The sequence below is a fragment of the Ascidiella aspersa genome, chromosome 4, assembly GCF_963924565.1.
Source record: "Ascidiella aspersa chromosome 4, kaAscAspe10.2, whole genome shotgun sequence".
Taxonomy (NCBI): Eukaryota; Metazoa; Chordata; class Ascidiacea; order Phlebobranchia; family Ascidiidae; genus Ascidiella; species Ascidiella aspersa.
This window is the reverse complement of record NC_139450.1, coordinates 733,932-753,659: the sequence shown is the minus strand read 5'-3', so window position 1 is coordinate 753,659 and position 19,728 is coordinate 733,932. Positions and strand designations below refer to the sequence as shown.

The 19,728-nt window shown below is 35.4% G+C and overlaps 1 protein-coding gene across 2 annotated transcripts in view; it reads left to right on the top strand.

Annotated features, from left to right (window-relative positions):
• LOC146146528 (histone demethylase UTY-like) overlaps positions 1 to 18,658 on the top strand; it is a 31,000-nt gene extending 12,342 nt beyond the window's left edge. The window contains exons 8-23 of one of the 2 annotated variants that reach the window (XM_083387208.1): positions 118 to 255; positions 2,545 to 2,671; positions 3,086 to 3,227; positions 3,827 to 3,970; positions 5,761 to 5,927; positions 6,225 to 7,529; positions 7,921 to 8,053; positions 8,607 to 8,783; positions 9,465 to 9,599; positions 9,956 to 10,153; positions 11,015 to 11,229; positions 12,460 to 12,604; positions 13,128 to 13,312; positions 14,112 to 14,238; positions 14,938 to 15,108; positions 16,105 to 18,658. In XM_083387208.1, coding sequence (XP_083243334.1) covers positions 118 to 255; positions 2,545 to 2,671; positions 3,086 to 3,227; positions 3,827 to 3,970; positions 5,761 to 5,927; positions 6,225 to 7,529; positions 7,921 to 8,053; positions 8,607 to 8,783; positions 9,465 to 9,599; positions 9,956 to 10,153; positions 11,015 to 11,229; positions 12,460 to 12,604; positions 13,128 to 13,312; positions 14,112 to 14,238; positions 14,938 to 15,108; positions 16,105 to 16,131 — 3,536 coding nt within the window. In that variant the 3' untranslated portion in view covers positions 16,132 to 18,658. Of the gene's footprint in view, positions 1 to 117; positions 256 to 2,544; positions 2,672 to 3,085; positions 3,228 to 3,826; positions 3,971 to 5,760; positions 5,928 to 6,224; positions 7,530 to 7,920; positions 8,054 to 8,606; positions 8,784 to 9,464; positions 9,600 to 9,955; positions 10,154 to 11,014; positions 11,230 to 12,459; positions 12,605 to 13,127; positions 13,317 to 14,111; positions 14,239 to 14,937; positions 15,109 to 16,104 lie in introns of those variants that run through there. The other variant, XM_083387209.1, reaches the window with a different exon arrangement.
• Positions 18,659 to 19,728: the final 1,070 nt, after the last annotated feature.

Here is a 19,728-nt window from a genome sequence, read left to right as displayed (position 1 = left end):
CTTATGGTTCAAAAATGTATTTTTTGCAAAATGAACCCAAAATTGCATTCATTTTCTATTTAAGAATCAGTTCACACTTTTTTCTTTGCTTTAACATTATTTTGTCCACTTTTTCAGTACGTTTTCATCTGGGTCATTTGTTGGAGATTCAAGGCAAGTTTAGTGATGCAAAACATGAATACGAGCAGATCGTGAACCTCCAGCCAAACGCTCAAGTATTACCCGTCGTACTTGCCAACACTCTAAGACAGCTAGGTAACAAATCAAGTATTTTTTATGTATTTATTTTCTGTTTTTTTAACTGCTGATTAAGAGTACAATAGATTTAGTTAATGTGCATGTAAGTTCTATGTGTGTAATTGTTACAAGGTTAGTTGACTATATTTGTGCCATTTAACTCTATGTACTAATTGGCTAATGGATTTATAACATATTTTGGACATACACAGCAGCAAGTTATTTCCTATTTATTTGAAAAGTATCAAGAAAAACTTGTGATTATGTGTATTTGATAGCCAATAAGCACCACCATATTATGGCATTGCTGTTAAGATGTGAAAAAGTTTGGCCAAACAATCCAGTTTTAAGTTTGTGCAACAGGCAAACGGTAATTTAAGGCTGTAATTTCAAGAAAACTAGAGATTTTCCAAACCTTAAAAGTTCCCATCCCTGTTGAAACTTTGTGGTTGATGGGTTTTTTGGTTGGTGATCATAAACAGCTTGTGTGAATTTCAGTTCCTCTTTTGAGTTGCTCTTATATTGCGTTGCTATGCGACTGAATACGCACAGATGTCAGGGCCCTAGGCGGTTAAACCTGCAATAAAACTTGTTACTGGCTAATGCAAACGCTTTTTAGTTAATGTGTATGTAGAAATTTATATTAGTTGTCATTATTTTGAAAGAAAACAATTTTTTTTAAATATTTTTTCAAAATATTTTTTCAAAATTTGTATTATGTTGATTTTTTTCTGGAAATCTTGTTCTTTCAAGATATTAGCATTAATACATGGTTGTGTAAAATGAAGTCAATCTTATTGTCTTTGGGATAAAAACAATTGTAATATATTTTTACATTATTATTTTTTCAATTTTTGTTCTCATAATGTTATATTTTCAAGCTATGAGCACCACCTGGTTATGTAAGATAAAGTGTATATCAGGATTATCAGCTAGTACAGCCTTATGTAAGAGAGTGGAATCGTTGGCTAGAATAGCTTTGTTGTGTCTGGTGTAGCTGACATTTAGAGAGCCGCTTTACAAACTTGTAGCGTGTTTTGTTACGACTCACCACACATTGTACCCTTTTATCTCATTCAGTTCCCCACAGAAGAAAGATTGTGCCGCCTTTTACTGATTTAAAGCTGCTATCAAACAACCTAAAATAGTTTTATTCATAGGAAACAGACAGTTTAGTTTGAAAGAAAATGAATTTATGTAATTGAATTTAAATTAAAATTGTTGGAAATTATTAAAAAGTTATTCAAAACGTTTACAAAATGCTGCCTACTTAAAATGAAAGTTGGCTTTTTGGGGTTGATGGTTGAATGTTGTAAAGAGATTAAAGTAAGAGCAATGCAGATAATGCTGTTTATTTTTACAAATAAATTATGTTTTTTAGTGATATGTAAATGCATTTAAATTTTTTTGGCAATTTTTTTATTTTTAGTATATTAACATATGCCCCATATAATGACAGACATATATACCCCAATATGCATGGATAACTTTGCAGTGTGTTTTACTACATGCTCCATTGCATGTTACTCAATGTTATGCACATTGTAATTTCCTGTAAGTAGAGTGAAATACAAACAAATCTGTGACGGTCTGCTAGCATCCCTGTTTACACTATCAGTTACTGCATATAGACAGAATAATATTTTGGACTTATGTTATATTGCTGTAGATTTGGCAGTAGAATAGTATAGGGAAGCCAGCAATTCAGGCCAGACAATTCATAAATGTTGAAAGATATATATATATATCGCCGACAAAGGTATCGTCAATATATTTTCATTTGAATGAAATTCATTTTAAATTCTAAAACTAATTAAAATATACTGATAATGCATTTGCCAGCGAAATATATATATTTTTTTTTGAAATCATTAAAAAGGTGTCTGATTCGGATACACTATTCTGCTGTTACTGATCAGGAATTAAGGTCAACATTTATCTTGCAAAGGTCAAGGTGATTTCCTATATCACATATTCAGTGCAACACTGTACCGATTTGATCATCATTTTTAGAATTAAGTTAGAAAGTGCAGTACAAGTATAATTTTTGAATTATGATCTTAAACTTTTAAATAAGCCAAATTTATTTACAAATTGACATGCTTTTTGCTGCATTTTTTGTTTTATGGATTATTCTAAACCCATTTTTGCCAGTCTGTGATAATACTTTTGCTTACTAAAAATGACAATATTTTTAACTATATGCCCCCAGCAGTTTTCCTATAAAAGCAGTATATAACCCTAATATTTCAATTTAGAACATAGTCTATCTTACTTAACAAGTAAGCTTTGTGTGTTATGTTTTAGGATGGATGTTTCACACTGTTGAGGAATTCGGTGAAGTAAACACTCGTGCTACAACCGCCCTCCAGTTCTTGCAAAGATCCATTGAAATCGACCCAAATAATGGCCAGACCTGGTATTTTTTAGGAAGGTGAGCAATTTAAAAAGTATTGTTAAAAAGGGGTTACCACAATGGTTTGTCTGACAAAAAGCGTTGTTTGAAGGATTATTGAAGGGCAAATACAGGGTAAAACAGTCAACTATATTTTGGTAAATATTATAAAGTTTGAATTTGGAGGACGAGAAATAGACCTTTTAGTTTGTAATGTTTATGCATTCCTTGCAAATAAATATATAAAACGTGTCAATTTTCATGGTATATATATAGACTTAGTTTGGAAAAGCTGTATCCTCTATTAACATGCTGTTTTTCACCACACAAGATACTGGGTGTATCAGTGATGCTAATACTCTGTAACACACCTTGTTTTTTATAAAGAATATTGTCTAAAATACAACATTTTTATGAGAAAGTACTAGTTTCCGATGTATATACATTTCCTAGATACTACTCGAGCATGGGAAAGGTCCACGATGCTTTTGTGTCGTATCGACAATCAATCGACAAATCTGAGGCGAGTGCTGACACCTGGTGTTCAATCGGAGTTTTGTACCAAGAGCAAAACCAACCCATGGACGCTCTGCAGGTAACATAAGAGATATTTGAATAAAATATATCTTTGGTTTGTAGCTGTTGGGCCTATATGGCTCTAAGCGTCAGTTTTAAATTAAAAAAAAGAGTTTTTAATTATATTTTAGTTTGTTTAAAAAAAAACAACCTAAAAATGTAAAAGTTTAAAAATGTTAAGTTGAATTCATAAGGATTATATTTAAACAACATTGGTTGCTAATGGTGACTATCCAGACCACTTTGGATAATTGCACTGTTTAAACCATTTAATGCTCAATTCAGGTAATAATTTTAAATTGTGCAAATGCTGTCTACATTTGTTAGATTTATCACCACTGTCCACTTGTTTAATGAAATTTAAATTTACCACACTATTTATAGTTATGTATCTTGGTGGCACAGTTTCAAACAACTTTCCTGGTTTCAATATTTAAATGCTAGTTGGCAGAACTACAAAGAAAAAAAGGAAATAGCATAGTGAATTCACTCCCTGGTGAAACGTCACGTAGCCACCACACATAAAGCACCAGGTGTTAGGATTAATATTTAACCTGTCGAGTTTGGTAACTGCCTGTAATGGCCGGTTTTATGCCTAACCTGTCTTTTGTTTGGCAGGCGTACATTTGTGCTGTTCAGTTGGACAGGAATCACGAAGCAGCTTGGAGAGATTTGGCGATTTTGTACGAAGCGTGCCAACAGCCTAGAGATGCCCTTGTGTGTTACCTGAATTCACAGCACTGTATTACAATGAAGAAAGAGGTAAAAAGCTGTTTGCTAACTACAGCTTGTGGTTTGTGATTAACAAGTTCAACTTGTTTAGCATTTTAAGAGATTTAGAGTTTTAGAAGCTGAGACATTGTTGATTAACTTTTTTAAAAGCTTTTCAACTTAAAAATACAATTTGTCTTTAGTTAGTGCCACTTGTTTTTTAGTTTTTGTGTGAGACAAATATGGCTAGCAAGTAGCAACAAAAGTTTTAGAAATAGGACCGGTTTAAAACCAAAAAAAAGTGTTTGTTTTTCAAAAAGTGTATTGGGATTTTAAATTGGCTATATGTGCTATTAATTGAAGTTTTAAAACATGGCTGTTTATTTTAGTAGACATCCGAAGAAGTGTTTGTTCTGCGATTTAAACGTGCATATACGCATGTGTCTATGTTCTCGTGGTCTGTGGTTGCAGCTAAATATAAACGCTCTGTAAAAGTTGGTTATGAGAAAAGCCTACGCATCGTGCTGGAGTGTCCAACAATAACAACTCCCTGTTTGGGACATTTAAGCTGGAATGAATTTAATTACAGCAATTTTCCCAAAATTCTCTTCAATTGAACACTTAAGTACAAGTGGCTTGTTGGACACTTAAATTTGAAAAGCTTGGATGTATTCTATTCATTTTGTGTTTGATCTCTTTTTACCTTGAAACGTTATGTATTTCTAAACGAGTAATAGTTTAGATATATTGCAGGGATTGCTAGCCATAGATGCAATTTCTATGTGGGTTGGATTGTACATTTTGGATACAGGGTATCTCCTTATATGTTGTTGTTGTTAAGCAGAAGATTCAATTTAAAACATTTTTTTAGCTTGTGAAAGTTAGCATGAAAAAAATGTTTTGGCTGTTTATAGTTTTTAAACGGCTTAGTTTTGTTTATGCAATAACTATTATATCCCTGCGTCACATAAAATCCCTCAACAGAATTTATTATGAAGTTACATTTTAGTTTAAATTATAATTTTAGACTCACAGATCACATTGTGTGATACCAAGTGCGTTGTCAATAGCTTTATCATAGTTATCAACAGGTAGGGATCTACTTTAAACAGCAGTTCACCTAGATTAGAAACCAAAGGTAATGCAGCACTGTATAAGCGCAAGGTCAAATGCTACCCAGACTTTGTTATTAGCAAAGGCCTGCAGACCTCTCTGCAAGTAGGTGAAGTGTCAAATTTAAGTTCCTTCCTTTTTATGCAAAGCTTGCAAGCTGAAAGTGGCTTAATAGTGTAACTTGCTGTTGCAAATATGATTGGTTAATATGATGTTCCATCTGTATATGCAAATTAGAACAGCATTGTCAGTTTAGTTAAGGGTGTGGTAAATATGTTTATTGCTGGTTGTTTAGATTGTTTGTGGATGAATTAAGTTAGTGGAGTTACGTGACCAAGCTATAATTAGAAAACTGTAATGCGTAATGGCTGGAGGTTGTAGTTATACGTGGAATAAATATTAAAGTACATATGAAAGTAGGTAGCATTTTGTGGACATTTCAAATATCTTGTGTGTTTTTTACCATTGATGTTGAAAATATATACAGCGTTATTACCTGCTTCATTATGGACTTTGATATACTTACAACAAATATTAAAAAAACTTAATTTGTGACCAGTATGTTATGCCTGGCTCTCTATTATTTGAGGTTCTTTGTTTTTTAGTTTTAACATTAGGAACTTTTTTGTTTATATAATTTATGGTTAAGCTGTTATAATAAAGCTCATGTCTATAAGTTGGTGAATGTCACATTAAGATGATTAAACAGTGGTTTTAACCAAATGCAGAGAATCAACGAAGACAGTGACTTGTCAAATCGCATCAAAACTCTGCAACAGCAAGTTGGGACATTGAACAACGAGCATTTAAACAAAGGAAGAGTCCTTCCGTGCATTGAAGATGCTTGGACACTTCCAATACCAGCTGAGCTGACACAACGACAAAGTGCTTTTAAGTAAGATTAACCTTAAATTTCACCACATAATATAATGAGTTTGTGATGGTGTTTGTATAATATACATAGTAGAGTATTTTTTCTGCTTATTAATAAATAAAACTTTTAAAAAATATTTATGTTATTCTTTTGAATATTAAAATTAGCATTTTACGAATATCTTTGCCTAAATTAATTTTTTAGCATTTTTTTTTATATTTGTACTTTTTGGGGGTATTTTTATTGCATAATGATAAAGCAAATTTTCAGCAAACTGTTTTACGTAAAATAAATTCATGTTATTCACTTTTGTTTTAGGTGTCCACCAACCCAGACAAAAAGGCCGGCATCAGATAAACCATCGAACACTGTTTTAGTGCAACCCCCTATTTCACACCAGGGTGGCATGTTACCAGTCGCCACTGCTGCTGTGGCAGCCGTCACTGCCACTAGCCTTGCCACATTGCCAGGCTCAGTGGCTACGACCACTCAAGCATCGAATGTCAGGACTTTAGGGCCTTCAAAGCATGCCAAACGTCGAAAGATCGACATGTCGTCATCGGACTCGTGGCACCCGCCAGCTTGGTACTTGACAGCTCAGCAAATCCAAGTCCTCCACAATCTTCGTCTCAACCAATCCATTCTCACCCCAAACCAGCTTATAGAGCTTGAGAGGCTGGAACACAACTTCACAGTTATGACGAAGCACCAGAAAGCAGTGAAAGATGAGATTGATAAGCAGCGGGCGATGTCGCACAACAAGAACACGCTGATGTACAACAACATCCCGACTGCCACCTCCGCATCGCTGTTGCCTGGCAACCAGCCCACACTGAATGGGAGCGTTGTAACAACGACATCGATACTCGGTGATAAACTGGTTATATCGTCGTCGAGTGTGCAAGCGCAGATAAACGCTAACGCAACAAGTCTTCAAAATGGTGACATTCATGCAAAAGACGATGCAATGGCTGTGCTAAAGTCAAATAACAGAAAACCTGTTCCATTTGCCCCCAATGTAACAACTAACCCAACAGTACCAGTTGTGAATGGCATTGACCAAGTAAAAAGCAACAAAGTGTCAACTACCTCAGGTAAACTTTTACCCAACTGCTTTCAAAACCCAACTGGCAATACCGACACTGGTAAGGCGCCTTTCCCAAAAATAGAAGACGGCCAAATTGTCCGGCAACATTTGGACAACGATGGCACTGTCAGGTACAATAGTGTCATGGACACGCCACAGGACACACCATCAAGTGACAGTGGCATTACGGCGCCCGCCACTACGCACCCACAACAATTGCAGGCCAAGCTGTCAAACCACATCCAGCAGTCGAGTGTCGTAAACGGACTTAACTCGAAACCGTCACCTTCGTCTTCATTAACTTCGCGACACTCATCAGCACTAGATGGCGTACTGTCCCCTCCCGGCACGACAACTTGTGGCGATCAGGAAATGTTGAAGACAGAACGCAGTGAAAGTCCGAAAGCTGAAATAGACCCCCTCGAACAACAAATGTATGAGATGTCAACGGTAAAAGGACGACCGCTGCCCAGTCTTCTACGACCCTTTGGAGTCCCATACACTGCCCCTGCACGTGAAGTTATAACAACATGCAGGTTGTTATTTGTAAAGATTAAGATTTACCTGACCAAATTATTTAGTTAACTCTTAGTAAGAACTTCCTTTTTTTTCTTCCTCTTTTTGCCAACTCTAGGGCCTTGTCTCGTTACTGTTGAATTGTCGTTCTGTAATGCTATTAAGCCTATGTTCACAACTAGTAGACTACAATCTTTTATAGTGACCTTATTGTAATTAACCACAAAACCTTAATTTTTTTACAGTTGCTGCGCTATTTTATTTCTATTGTTAACATAGCCAAAGTGACCCAATAGATAATTAAGACATCTTTAGTAATCACAATCAATGTACAATCTTCTGGTAGCTTTTCTGGTCCCTGGAATTCCCAGAAAACCTTTTCTGAGCTCATGTAATTTGTTCAATCCACAGGAAGTTGACATGCAACGGATCTTCAGCGAAGCACCTTTACTTGGACAAATTTGCACCCCCGACATTACCTAAGCGTAGAAGCACACAACCCATACCAAAAGACAAACTATGCCCACCAGCTCCTACGATTTATGTAAGTTAGCAATTAAAATGTATTGGAACCTTTAAATAAAATGTATTTCTTGTAAAGCAAATTTTAATCGATTTTAGGTATAATTTAGTTTTTATAATTAGTTTTTAATAATATTGATTATTTGATTTTTAAAATTAATACATAAAAAACACTGTAGCCTATATATACCTTTAGTCTTAGAATCTCTTTAAATTAATAAAAAGAGGAGATATTTTTAATGAAAGTTTGTGACAAGCTTATTATTTTTATAAAAAATAGTCCACAAGACCTATTATTTTTCTATGTCGTTATGTTCTTTTTTACTCTTTACTTGATTCTTAAAATTAAAGCATAAAACAAAGTGTCTGTATACCTGTAGACTGTAGTCTTAGAATTGTGTTTAAATAAATAAAAAGATAAAACATTTTTAATGAAAGCTTGTAAAAAACAGATTGTTATTTTTGGTAATTTTTGGTAATTTCTGAGCTTTTTTAAATGGTGGATAAGGAAAAATACTAGATTTCTTGTGAAAATACTTTAGTTCTCTTAAGTATGTTCTGTTGTGGTATTTCAGCTTGAGAGCAAGAAAGAAGCAATGTCTCGTGCCTTGGCCGACTTTTGCACGAACCCCAAAAACCCACTCACTGTGATCCGAGGACTCGCTGCTGCCCTCAAGCTGGACCTGGGTCTCTTCTCCACTAAAACCCTGGTGGAAAGCAACCCAGAATGTTCCGTGGAAGTTCGAACACAGGTACAGACACTGTGGCAGTGTTTTTTTAGCTGAAAACAGCGTTCAAAACGGCATCTTAGAATAATTGTGTTTTAGGGACATGCTTATTTTTACATACTAATATGAAAAGTGTGGTCTCTTAAAAATCCTCCGCGTACATCAAAGCAAGCTTTAATAAAAGCTAGTTAAGCCTTATCCACTGTGTGTGATTAAACACTTAATGTTTCATAATAAAATACGCTTGTGCCTGTAAAAAAGCTTTAAAAATTGGTTGTTAAAGAGCAGGGATTTATGTTTTAAGCAGACTCAAAGGTTTTTTTTAGTTTCAGCTCCAGGGTGTGCTTTGTATTTTATTAAATTACATCTTAATACAGTTAGTATTAAGAAAGCTGCAGTTTTTCGGTCCAACAAATAATGTGAAACTGAACAAGAGGAGGCCCAAACATGTTTTTTTATTAAATTAATGTATCAATCAAATTATAAATTCATTCCATTTTTCAATGCCTTCATGAACCCCCTAAAACTTATTCACTAGGTAGTTTTAATCACTCTTGTGTTTAACTGCTTTACCTTTTAAAATCTTTTATTTTAAATTGAGTGCACAGCTGGCACAAAGCTGGTAAAAAATTACTTTTAGTTATTTGGGAAAAATTATGATGTAAGTTATTCAATCCTCACTTTTTCCTTGTTATTGTGTTTCAGGCCCAACAACCATCCGAGGAAAACTGGGATTCGCTCGGGACGTCCAAAGTGTGGAAATGTGAGAGCAGTCGATCATTTACAAGCATCGCAAAATATGCGCAATACCAAGCCACCACTTTTCAGGAATCACTAAAGGTAAGTACTGTAGTGTACATTGTAGAGGATTTTCGAAAAATAAGATGTTTCGTGATTATTTAGTGAAATGCACATATATACAATGTGTATAGTCTGTGAGCAAGCCCTTCTGGTATAGTAATCATTTAGTCATGATTTTTTTTACTTTTTAAATAAAACCTTCCCTTGTTCATTTGTGATATTTATGATGAGGTAAAGATTTTTTCCTGGCATTTAAGCAAGAAGTTGCATTTTGATAACTTTAAAAATAATATTAAATCCCATGATTTTTCAAAATTATTTAACAATCTTCATTCTTGAGTATTTATTTTTTTTTTTTCAGTTTTAATAAATATATATATTTTTTTGTTTTATAGGAAGAAGAGTTGAAACGTCAGGGTCAATCGATGGGCAGCGAAAGCAAGAGAATATCTTCAGATGCTTCTGATAAGATCGGAGGACCCAAGAAAAAGACCTTTAAAACCATAAAGTTTGGAACGAACATCGATTTATCCAACGAAAAAAAGTGGAGACCGCAGCTGCAAGAACTTTCTAAACTTCCCTGGTTATTTAGGGTGAGTTCTTAATATAGATTGTGGCTTGATATCAACTAGATTTTTAGATTTATTGTTGTTTTTATCAGGTCAAAAATTGCAAAAAAGCAAATTTGTATTCTTGCCTAAAACTCCCTTGTCATTTTTAATCATTGTTTAAATTAATTATGAACTTTAATGTATTTCTTTTGAACAAAATCGTTTTTTTTAAAGAAATTTTTCAATATATATAATCAGTTTTGAATTGAAAAAAATTATTTTAAAATTCTTTTGCAACTTAATATGACAGCCGATAAGCGAGCACATAACCCAACACCAGCTTTCATTGTGGCATGTTTACTTTCCAATTTCCTGGAAATATTGAATGAGGTCGCGCAAAGTTTATGGAAATTCTTGGAATACTTAACCTTGCATCACAATTGCTGCTCATACAGCTTTCCAAAACAACCATGCACTTGATGGCGCTACTTATGTTTGATTGGATAACAGTGTGATTTTGTAAAGTTAATTTACTGAATGTAATTCCAGCCTCAAGTTTTTACTAATTTTTTCCATTGGCATGTTAAATTGCTGCATAATTCTTTGTGGTTGTAGTAATGTTAGAATATCAAAGCCCATACAGAAGTAGGTAGCATTTTGTGAACATTCAAATAAATCTTTATTCCGATATATTTAAAAAACGTTCAAAATGATACCTGCTTCTGTTTGGGATTTGATTTTCTTACGAAGTGCCACATAAAAAAACAAACTTTTGTTAAGTTTTTTTTATTTCATTTTGCAAGCTTCTCTGCATTGGTTGCAATATGAAAAACCAACTTTAAAAAGAAAATTATTTTCCCAACTATTGTGCACACTTTTGTAACTCAAACAATTTTTGTTCAGCTTGTATCAGCTGGAAATATGCTGAGTCATGTCGGCCACAACATTCTTGGCATGAACACGATTCAGCTTTACATGAAAGTCCCAGGGTCACGAACTCCAGGGCACCAGGAGAACAACAACTACTCGGCGATCAACATAAACATCGGACCTGGGGATTGTGAGTGGTTTGCCGTACCTGAGGAATACTGGGGAGAGATACACCTGCTTTGTGAAAAGTAAGTTTAAATATCAGAATTTAGAAAAAAAAAACGTTTTCTTTAGCAAAAGTGTTAATGTTTTTAGAGGCGGCTTGTCCTAATATTTGTATCACTACAGGCAATGAAGTGATTTTAAACCAGTGGTCGGCAAACTGTGGGCCGCGAGTTACTTTTGAATAGCTTCGTGATGGCATTTAGTTGTGTATACATTCATTGCACTTTATTTTAAAAGTTTGTGTTGCATAGAATTTTTAAATTAGTGGTCCTAAGAGCCTGTAGAATTATACTTTTTGCCAACTGTAACTATATGTAAAGCAAAATGTTTCGCACTTTGTCTGTATTTTCTTTGTTTTATAGTATGTTTTACATCACGGCATGGCAGTGTTTTGGCCATCAAGGCGCTGTGTGATATTCACCTTAAAATCAAATATCCTTAATCCGCCATTTTTTAGTAGTGGTTTTACATAGTGGGCTTTCAATAGCTGAAAAGAGTTCTTTAGGACGCGATGAAAAAAGTTTGCCGACCACTGTTTTAAACCATAGTAACATCTTTATATTATAAATTTTACAACCAAACCAGCAAGTTCTATCTTGGCTTCATATTATTAAACTTCACAAAACTACAAAAATTCAAGTTTGGCTTATAATTGAACTGTGCTCGGGGGAATTCTTTTTTCAATTTTTTCTGTTAATTTTGGCCATTTTGTTATTCAAAAATTCCTGCACAGTGATCGAATTAAATTTATTCGTTAACTTGTATTCTTTTTTTATTTTTCAATTTTTATCTTATAACTTCTTCCCGTGCCAAAGTTTTGTAACTAAACCAATTCTTTTTAATCATGAAAGCGCTTTTTACCAAAAATAAGAACGTTTATTTAAACTTGAAAAAAAATTGTCTAGTAGAAATGCGCATCACTACATCAAAGTGTCTCTCGGTGAGCTGACTTCTTGTTTCTTCACACCAAGCTATATAATATTATGTGAATGCTAGCCTCCACACAGTATAATGTTACTATATCAAAAGTAATTGTTGGTTGTCGTGATTGCCGTGATTGTTTTATATTGTGAACAAACAATGGCAATTGGCTGAATAACAAATTGAGCTTTTTTGACAATTGGCTAAATAACATTTTTAGTATTTTTTGGGGGGGCTTGCGTGCCATTTTTTATTAGGTCGCGTGCCGCTTGTTGGACACCCCTGGTGTAAAACCTAGATTTAAACTAATCCTATATACTTAAACTTTGTAGGAACAACATTGACTACTTGTCGGGTTCATGGTGGCCGGTCCTCGAGGATTTGTACCATGCTAACATCCCCGTGTATCGCTTCATTCAGAAGCCTGGGGACCTCGTGTGGCTAAACTCTGGCACGGTTCACTGGGTACAAGCTGTGGTGAGTGCAATATTATATTTTCTGATATTGAAAATAAATAAAAACTTATTCAAAATGTCAAAATGCTTCCCACTTGTGTTTGGCCTTTGATTATGTCTACTACAACCACTAACCATTATGCTCCAAATCTTATATTCTTTGTTTGTTAAAAGTTTGTTCTTTAAGTTTTAAAAATATTTTTGTAAACTTTGCAGTTGATTTATTATTTTGAGTTGACTTGTAATTCACATTTTTACATTTATGTAAGTTTTTTAAGTATTACTTACTAGTTCAAACAACGCATAATTGCTGATGGATACACTCCTAATGGTTTTAAATATATTAAGTTTGATTTTTCTAAACTTTTGTGTAAATAAAAGTCACTAACAGCAGAATTTTCTCTTCTATTTAATATCCAATTCTTATCACCTCTGGTACTTGGCACAAACAGATAGAATATTGTCATTTGTCAAGTGCAATATTGACTGCTACTTCACATGTTTTAACAAGTTTAAAAGGTCATAATAATATCACATTTTCACAGGGCTGGTGTAACAACATTGCTTGGAATATTGGCCTGGTTTCAGCCTACCAATACCAGATGTCGATCGAGCGATATGAGTGGAACAAGTTCTCAGGCTACAAATCCATCGTACCTCTCATCCAGCTTACTTGGAGTATGGCAAAGCACGTCAGGGTGGCAGACCCCAAATTATTTCACATGATGAAGTGAGTTGTCATTCTGTTTTGTTTTTTCATGAGGTTTTAGTGGCTAATGCATAAATGATGGTACGTCAGGTGCCTAAATACTATTACCAAAATCAGTAGGCTTAATTAGGATGGTCTGAGCAAGGGAAGACTGAAAAAGCTAGTCTGTGGTGAGGTTTAAGCTCACGACCTCACTTATCGATAATAATTCCTGCAGTGGATAATAATACCAGCAAAACGAAACTGAATCATTGCGCAATGCCCTTGAAAAATTGAAATAACACACCATTGCTGCTCATACCTTTTAAAATGCGATTAAGACTCCTCGGCCTGAAAAAAGACTGCGTTTATTTGTTCTACCACAGTGGTTCTCAACCTTTTTTCTCTCGTGGCCCATTTTCGTTGCACAAAAATTCTGTGGCTCAATAATTTTGATGAAAGAAAAAACTATAAAAAAAGTTTAGAACAAAAATAGCGGAGCATAATTATATCAAAACAGATTATTAATTCAACCGTTTATTAGTCAGGTACTTGCGCTTCTCAACAATAAATTTACGTTTCATTTACATTCCTACTCAACTCCTCCCCAAGCCATTATTCCTGTAAAATTAAGTACAGTGACACAAATGAAACTAAATTCTTTAATAAATCTAAGTTTTTTAAATTGTTGTGCGGCCCACCTCAAAGGTTTCCATGGCCCTCTGGTTGAGAACCGCTGTTCTAACATTTTACTAATATCTGAGTCGATAGAATAAACATTCAATTGTGGACACAAAAGTGCCAAGAAACAATTTTCCTAAACCTGTTTTAACCATCACAGGACTTGCATGATGCGTACCATCTGGCAGTGTCAGAACGTTATGGACCAGCTGAAGAAGAACAACATTGAGATCTTGTGGCACGGAAGGGACGAAAACGAGCCTTCTCACTATTGTGAGACTTGCGAGGTAATGGATGATTAAGGATACTTCCTACCACCTCACAACTATGAGTGATTAGTAGTTAAAACTCATTTCAGTAACCTACTTTACCTGTTTCCTCATATGCTATAGTGAGATGGACTCAATTTTTTTAGTATTAGTTCAGGTTGTCCTTTTGTACCAGTTCAATTGATAGGATGGTTAAAATATTTAAGGGTACCGTTCGTCTTTGCAACACAACTGAATTTCGATTATTTTAGATTCCCATAAATCCACATTGCGAAAGAGTCGTGGATTTTGTAAAAGCTCTTTAAGAAAAAAGTATAAATTTTTTAATTTTATTCCACAAATATAAATAGAGCAAAAGCGGAATAACAAATCCTACTCTGAAGTAGGTTCAAACCATGCTGAAAGTAAAGAATTTTTCATTATTCGTCTAACTATATCCTTCAGCCATTGTCTTTAGATTTATTTAAAAACTTAAACAAAATGCTTTCTTCTGTATGGGCTTTGATATTCATTTTTTTCATAATTCATTCTACGTCAAACTACAACCTCCAGCAATTATACTATAAAGAAACAACAAAAGTTATCAAAAGCCGTTTTTTTTCAAATTTTTTTTCAAGTTGGAAAACAAGGATGTAATTTAAAAAAAAATATTTTTAGTATTTTGAATACAAAAATGATCCTTAGAAATATTTTTTTTAAATCCTCGTTATTTTTCAGGTTGAGGTGTTCAACCTCCTGTTCGTTAGACGAGCGGACGAGAATGCACAACAACACTTGGTCCATTGCTTGGAATGCGCTCGTAGTCTGAACCCTGACCTCGACAACTTCGTAATACTCAACCAGTTCCACGTGGACGAGCTGATGCGAATATACGACCAGTTCACCATCGTAAGTAGCTAGTGGCTCTATACACGGCTGAGTCTGTTAATAAAACACCAAGAGTCCGGCTCAGACTCTACAGCTTGCATTCCGCCAATTTACGAAAAATAAAGTGGATATACAGCAATTATTGTCAATATCATAACTCGTTCAATCACTACACGATTGGGAAAATATTCTAGCAAGCGCTATTCCACCTTTGCAATTTACAGTTTGCGGTTTATCAGTTTCGATTTTGCTACTGCGCATGCGCACGTCGGACTGCCTTGGGTAGTAGTCTTACCCGAGCTTGACTCGGCAGCCCTGTATTTACACAAGTGCTTTGAGTACAACTGCAGGTCGTTTACAGTGGCTGTTTAGCCAGTAGCACACGCAGTTAACTACCGTGGTTAGGGACGACCGATAGTATCGAACGATAACCGATACCTTCTGTAAAGAAGAAATATCAGTAAACCATCTGATACCGAACTGACGACCCAGTCCAGCCATGATGTGCGCTCCAACTTATCTTAAAAAGTCTTAGAACAAAGTTAATAAACAATTAAAGGCTAAGCTTTCGAACACAAAATCTAACTTAGGTCCAATAACTTTTACCGTGTTCATATCGGTATTGCTACCAGACAAAGTACCAAGTGTTGGCCTCCCCAAGCCTAATGTTCAAGTGGGTCAATATTGATAACCCTGGCATATCCACAATAATTTACCTGCATCTGCAATGTACAAATTATCACATGGGCTTTAAAGTTGAAACAAAAGCACAAATCGTCCGAGCGGTTTCCCTCTTTACTTTTATTTCTCTTTTTTCAAAAAGTGCAAAACTTTAGATTATGTTTAATATATATATCTTCGAAATTGATGTAAAAATCGGAACTTTTTAAAAATAGTAAAAATGTAAATATTTTATACATTTGTTGCAGATTTAGTGAAAAGCAATTTTATAAATAAAATAAAACTACTGTTGTATCCCAATTCCAGGACTTCCCCTCTAAACCTCCATTCTTTCAGGCCAAAAACACGAAAAGCAAGACCTGACCCATCCACACACGTCACACTGATGACATCATGTTGCAGTGACGTCACGATGCGAAACGAGCGAGGAGCGACACCCAGCGGCAGAAGGAAGCAAGATGACGTCATCGAGTCGAAGCTATGCAAACTATAACACCCCCACCCACCCATCCCCTACCGTGCAAGAACACTTACACCAAACCGCGATTGTGTGTCGTTTGCAAGCCACATTTCATTTCGACGCCAAAGTGTCTTTATATCGGGGATTTTCTTGTTGGCTTTGCGCAAATTGGAGATTTCATCGACGGTTTGGACTTTTTCATCCTGAGGAAACCGATATGACGACTATAAACTAAAAATACTGGTTCTTTTGATAAAAGACTCAAAATTTGGCGAAAACTTTAAAAAGTTTGTGTTGGAACTAAATCTTAAAAGGTTTTTTTCCTGACAATTATGTGAACCCTTAAAGCAGCCGGCCGATCGCATTTGCTGTAAGTCATTAACACAATATTTTTATGAAAAGCCCATTCAGTGGTTCTTAAACTGTAGTTGGTTACTCTTGACTTGACGTTTTAGGGTGCAATTTGGACAATAATATACTTAAAAAGGGAGCGTTTTTTGTGGACATTTCAATTAAAACAAACCTGTTTTTCTAGTAATAATATGCCAAAATTTATGCAGGAAATTGTTATTTTAAGAAGTTTCTTTCAATTTATTTCCAGTGATAATAATTAGAAAAATTCAAGAACCACTGGCTTAGTCAATAAGTTTTCTTTTATTGTTAGTTTAAACGAGGCCTGTTATCTTCGATTATTATGCACGCCGTAAGTTGAATCACTCTGCTTTCGCGCTTATTTAACCTCGCTACTGGTTCTGTGCGTTCGTTGGCGATTTAAGAGCAAAGACCTGATGGTTGTTCCCCCTAACGATATTATATATCCACCGTACACATGGTTTAGGTCAATCCTTAGAGCTTACCGATCATATGCTGTTCGCAAATCGTGTCAACTCATCCCAACTTAAGCTCAATTTCCTTAAAAACAACTAGATTTGTGTTCCTCCATGCTTTTCATCGCCCAATGTTAACCATCAATGCTAGGGATGTCCGGTAATATCGGATCAAAGCCGATACCCTCGGGAAAATTAAAATTGGAAATTTCCTGCGATCAAACAAAGAGATAAAAAAATAGATTTAACAGTTGAACTGAACTTTTAACGCTTTAGCAAATTTGTGGCCTAATAACTTGGACAAAATTATCTCTGTACGTTGAAATGTGATCGACTTAAGCATAGTAACGACGTCGTTTGGTATCAGATCGCGATATATTGCAAAGCATCGTAATGTAACGTCGTCAAGTATCGGCCATCCCTAGCCACTACTAACATTGCTCCATCCCTTCACCTATCATACGCTCGGCAATCAACGAATCATCTACTAAGTGCCTTATTGTATTGCTAACCTTTGCTCAGAGCCATAAAACATAATAACACTCACACTTTAAGCCCATGTGGAAGTAGGTAACATTTTGTCATAATTTTTTCAATTTTCAACATAATATTTTGCTAAAAATGCTACCTACTTCTCTTTGGGCGTTAATATTTTCACTCTAACCTCCAGCCATTAAGCTCAAAGTTGGCAATTTTTGTTAAATCAGCAGACTCGCTTCTCATCCAAAGCGAAATTGCCGCTGAGATAAATTGTTAAGAAATTTGACGTCGATCGTAGACCACATGGAAATAACCTTCCTAGCTTTACCTCACCCAGCCAAACTGCTAACACCAGTATTAAGCCTTCAAGAAGCACCCACAGTTAAATTGAATTGTCCCGACGCTATAAAACAGTGGCATCAACGTGTAAAACCCAAAGATAAAGCGTTGCTTGGTGTTGTGTGTTGGCTTTACAGGCCTCGCCCTATGGTAACGTTCGTGCAATAAAACCGCTAGACTGATATTTTCAAGTCGTTCCTTCTTCTACCCTGGTCAACTTTCCGTACTGGAGATTTTTCCGAATCTTTTCCTCGCGTTTCGGCCCAAAATTGGTCAAACTTTGGCGTTTTCAATCTATTTATGTACCCGGGAAAAGTATGATCCGCTCGTATTTCCCGTAAAAGAGAGAAAAACCTATTTTTTGTACATTTTTGTTGGCGCTTGCAAACAGGGGCTCCTTGCTGTTATTTTTCGTTTCTGTACGGCAAGCTAGGGGTGGTGTACCCCCCACACACAGACACACACACACACACACCCCCCACAGTCGCTTCTACTTCGCGTTTCGTTCATTTTCTTTCAAAGAATTTTTTTTTGAGTTTTTTTCGCCAAGTAAATATCGTCGTTAGCGCGTTTTTTAACCGGAGTCCCAAACCTTTCGCTGAGAATTCTCTTTTTTCGCCTCTTTATTTTTTTTTCGCGCATATAATTACGACATTGATTTTTCTATTGTAGCGTTGTTTGTTGCGTCAGAATGCCCGCCCCCCCCCCGTCTTTGTGTGTTTCGGCGGGGGTTTCCCGGTTTCGCCTCTTTTTTTCACTTTACGTGCGAAAATTTACGGACATAAAAATTATACGCCGCTAATATCGTGTGGTGAGGTTTGTTGCAGTTATGAAGGATCTCTCAGAAGTTGCATTTACTCCAGCAACAAGACCGCAATTAGAACAACAACATTGTCGTCGGAATAAGATCAAAATAGGAATAGTACATACAGTAATAACAGTGTTAAAACAATTGAAATCAAGCCTTTTGTCGATCTTATCGTGTAAGAGATTTATCGAAACAATGCATTTTAGACAAGTTGGTACAAACCAACTTTAAAACAAAATATTTCCAAAATAGCGGTAGGTTTTCCGATAATATCCGATCGGAGCCGGTACCTGGTGCCACCGGTTTTAATATAGTTACTCGTTAGATACTTGGGAGGTACCCAAGTAATACCAATTTGAAATATGCATTTCGCGTATGACTTGCAATGCAATAGTCCTACAATGTTTTCTACCTGGAAAGTTAAGTTTTTCAGCAAATAATTAATTAAGCTTTCCAACCCAAAAGAAAATCTCGGATTAACAACCTAAAACACTCCCTATGCGCTTAAAAAAGTAAAATACTTGGCAGTTTTTAAAGTTTCAGGTATCGAAAAAAACATAATAAATGACAATGCCGACAACCTTTAAATTTATAATTCAGAAAACATTTTCTTTAGATTTAGACCAAGCCAAAATTATGTGTGTGGTGCTAATACATTTTTGGAGCAAAACAAATAAATTACCTAAATAATGTTTAGAAAACAATGGCGCAGAACCATTTCAAGACTTACCGGAATCAAATTCCTCAAGTAATTTGCGTTGTAATCCAGAAAATTACACGACACAAGTGTTTTTCAATCAAGTAATCCCGAGTCCGCTGATCGTAGCACCGGCCTTAAGGAATCAGCTGATTACTAGTCATTGTGGTACAACTTTACAAGTCATAGGGTTCTGATTGTAACTGAGTTGTTGTTTTATAAATCACGCAAAGCGGAAAATGCAGAAATTTGGAGAAAGCACGGACATGTCAGGTAAGTGCATCAACTAAATGACTGGTTGTACAATAATATCAATTACTGTATTTAATTTAGTCGAATCAAGTTTTAA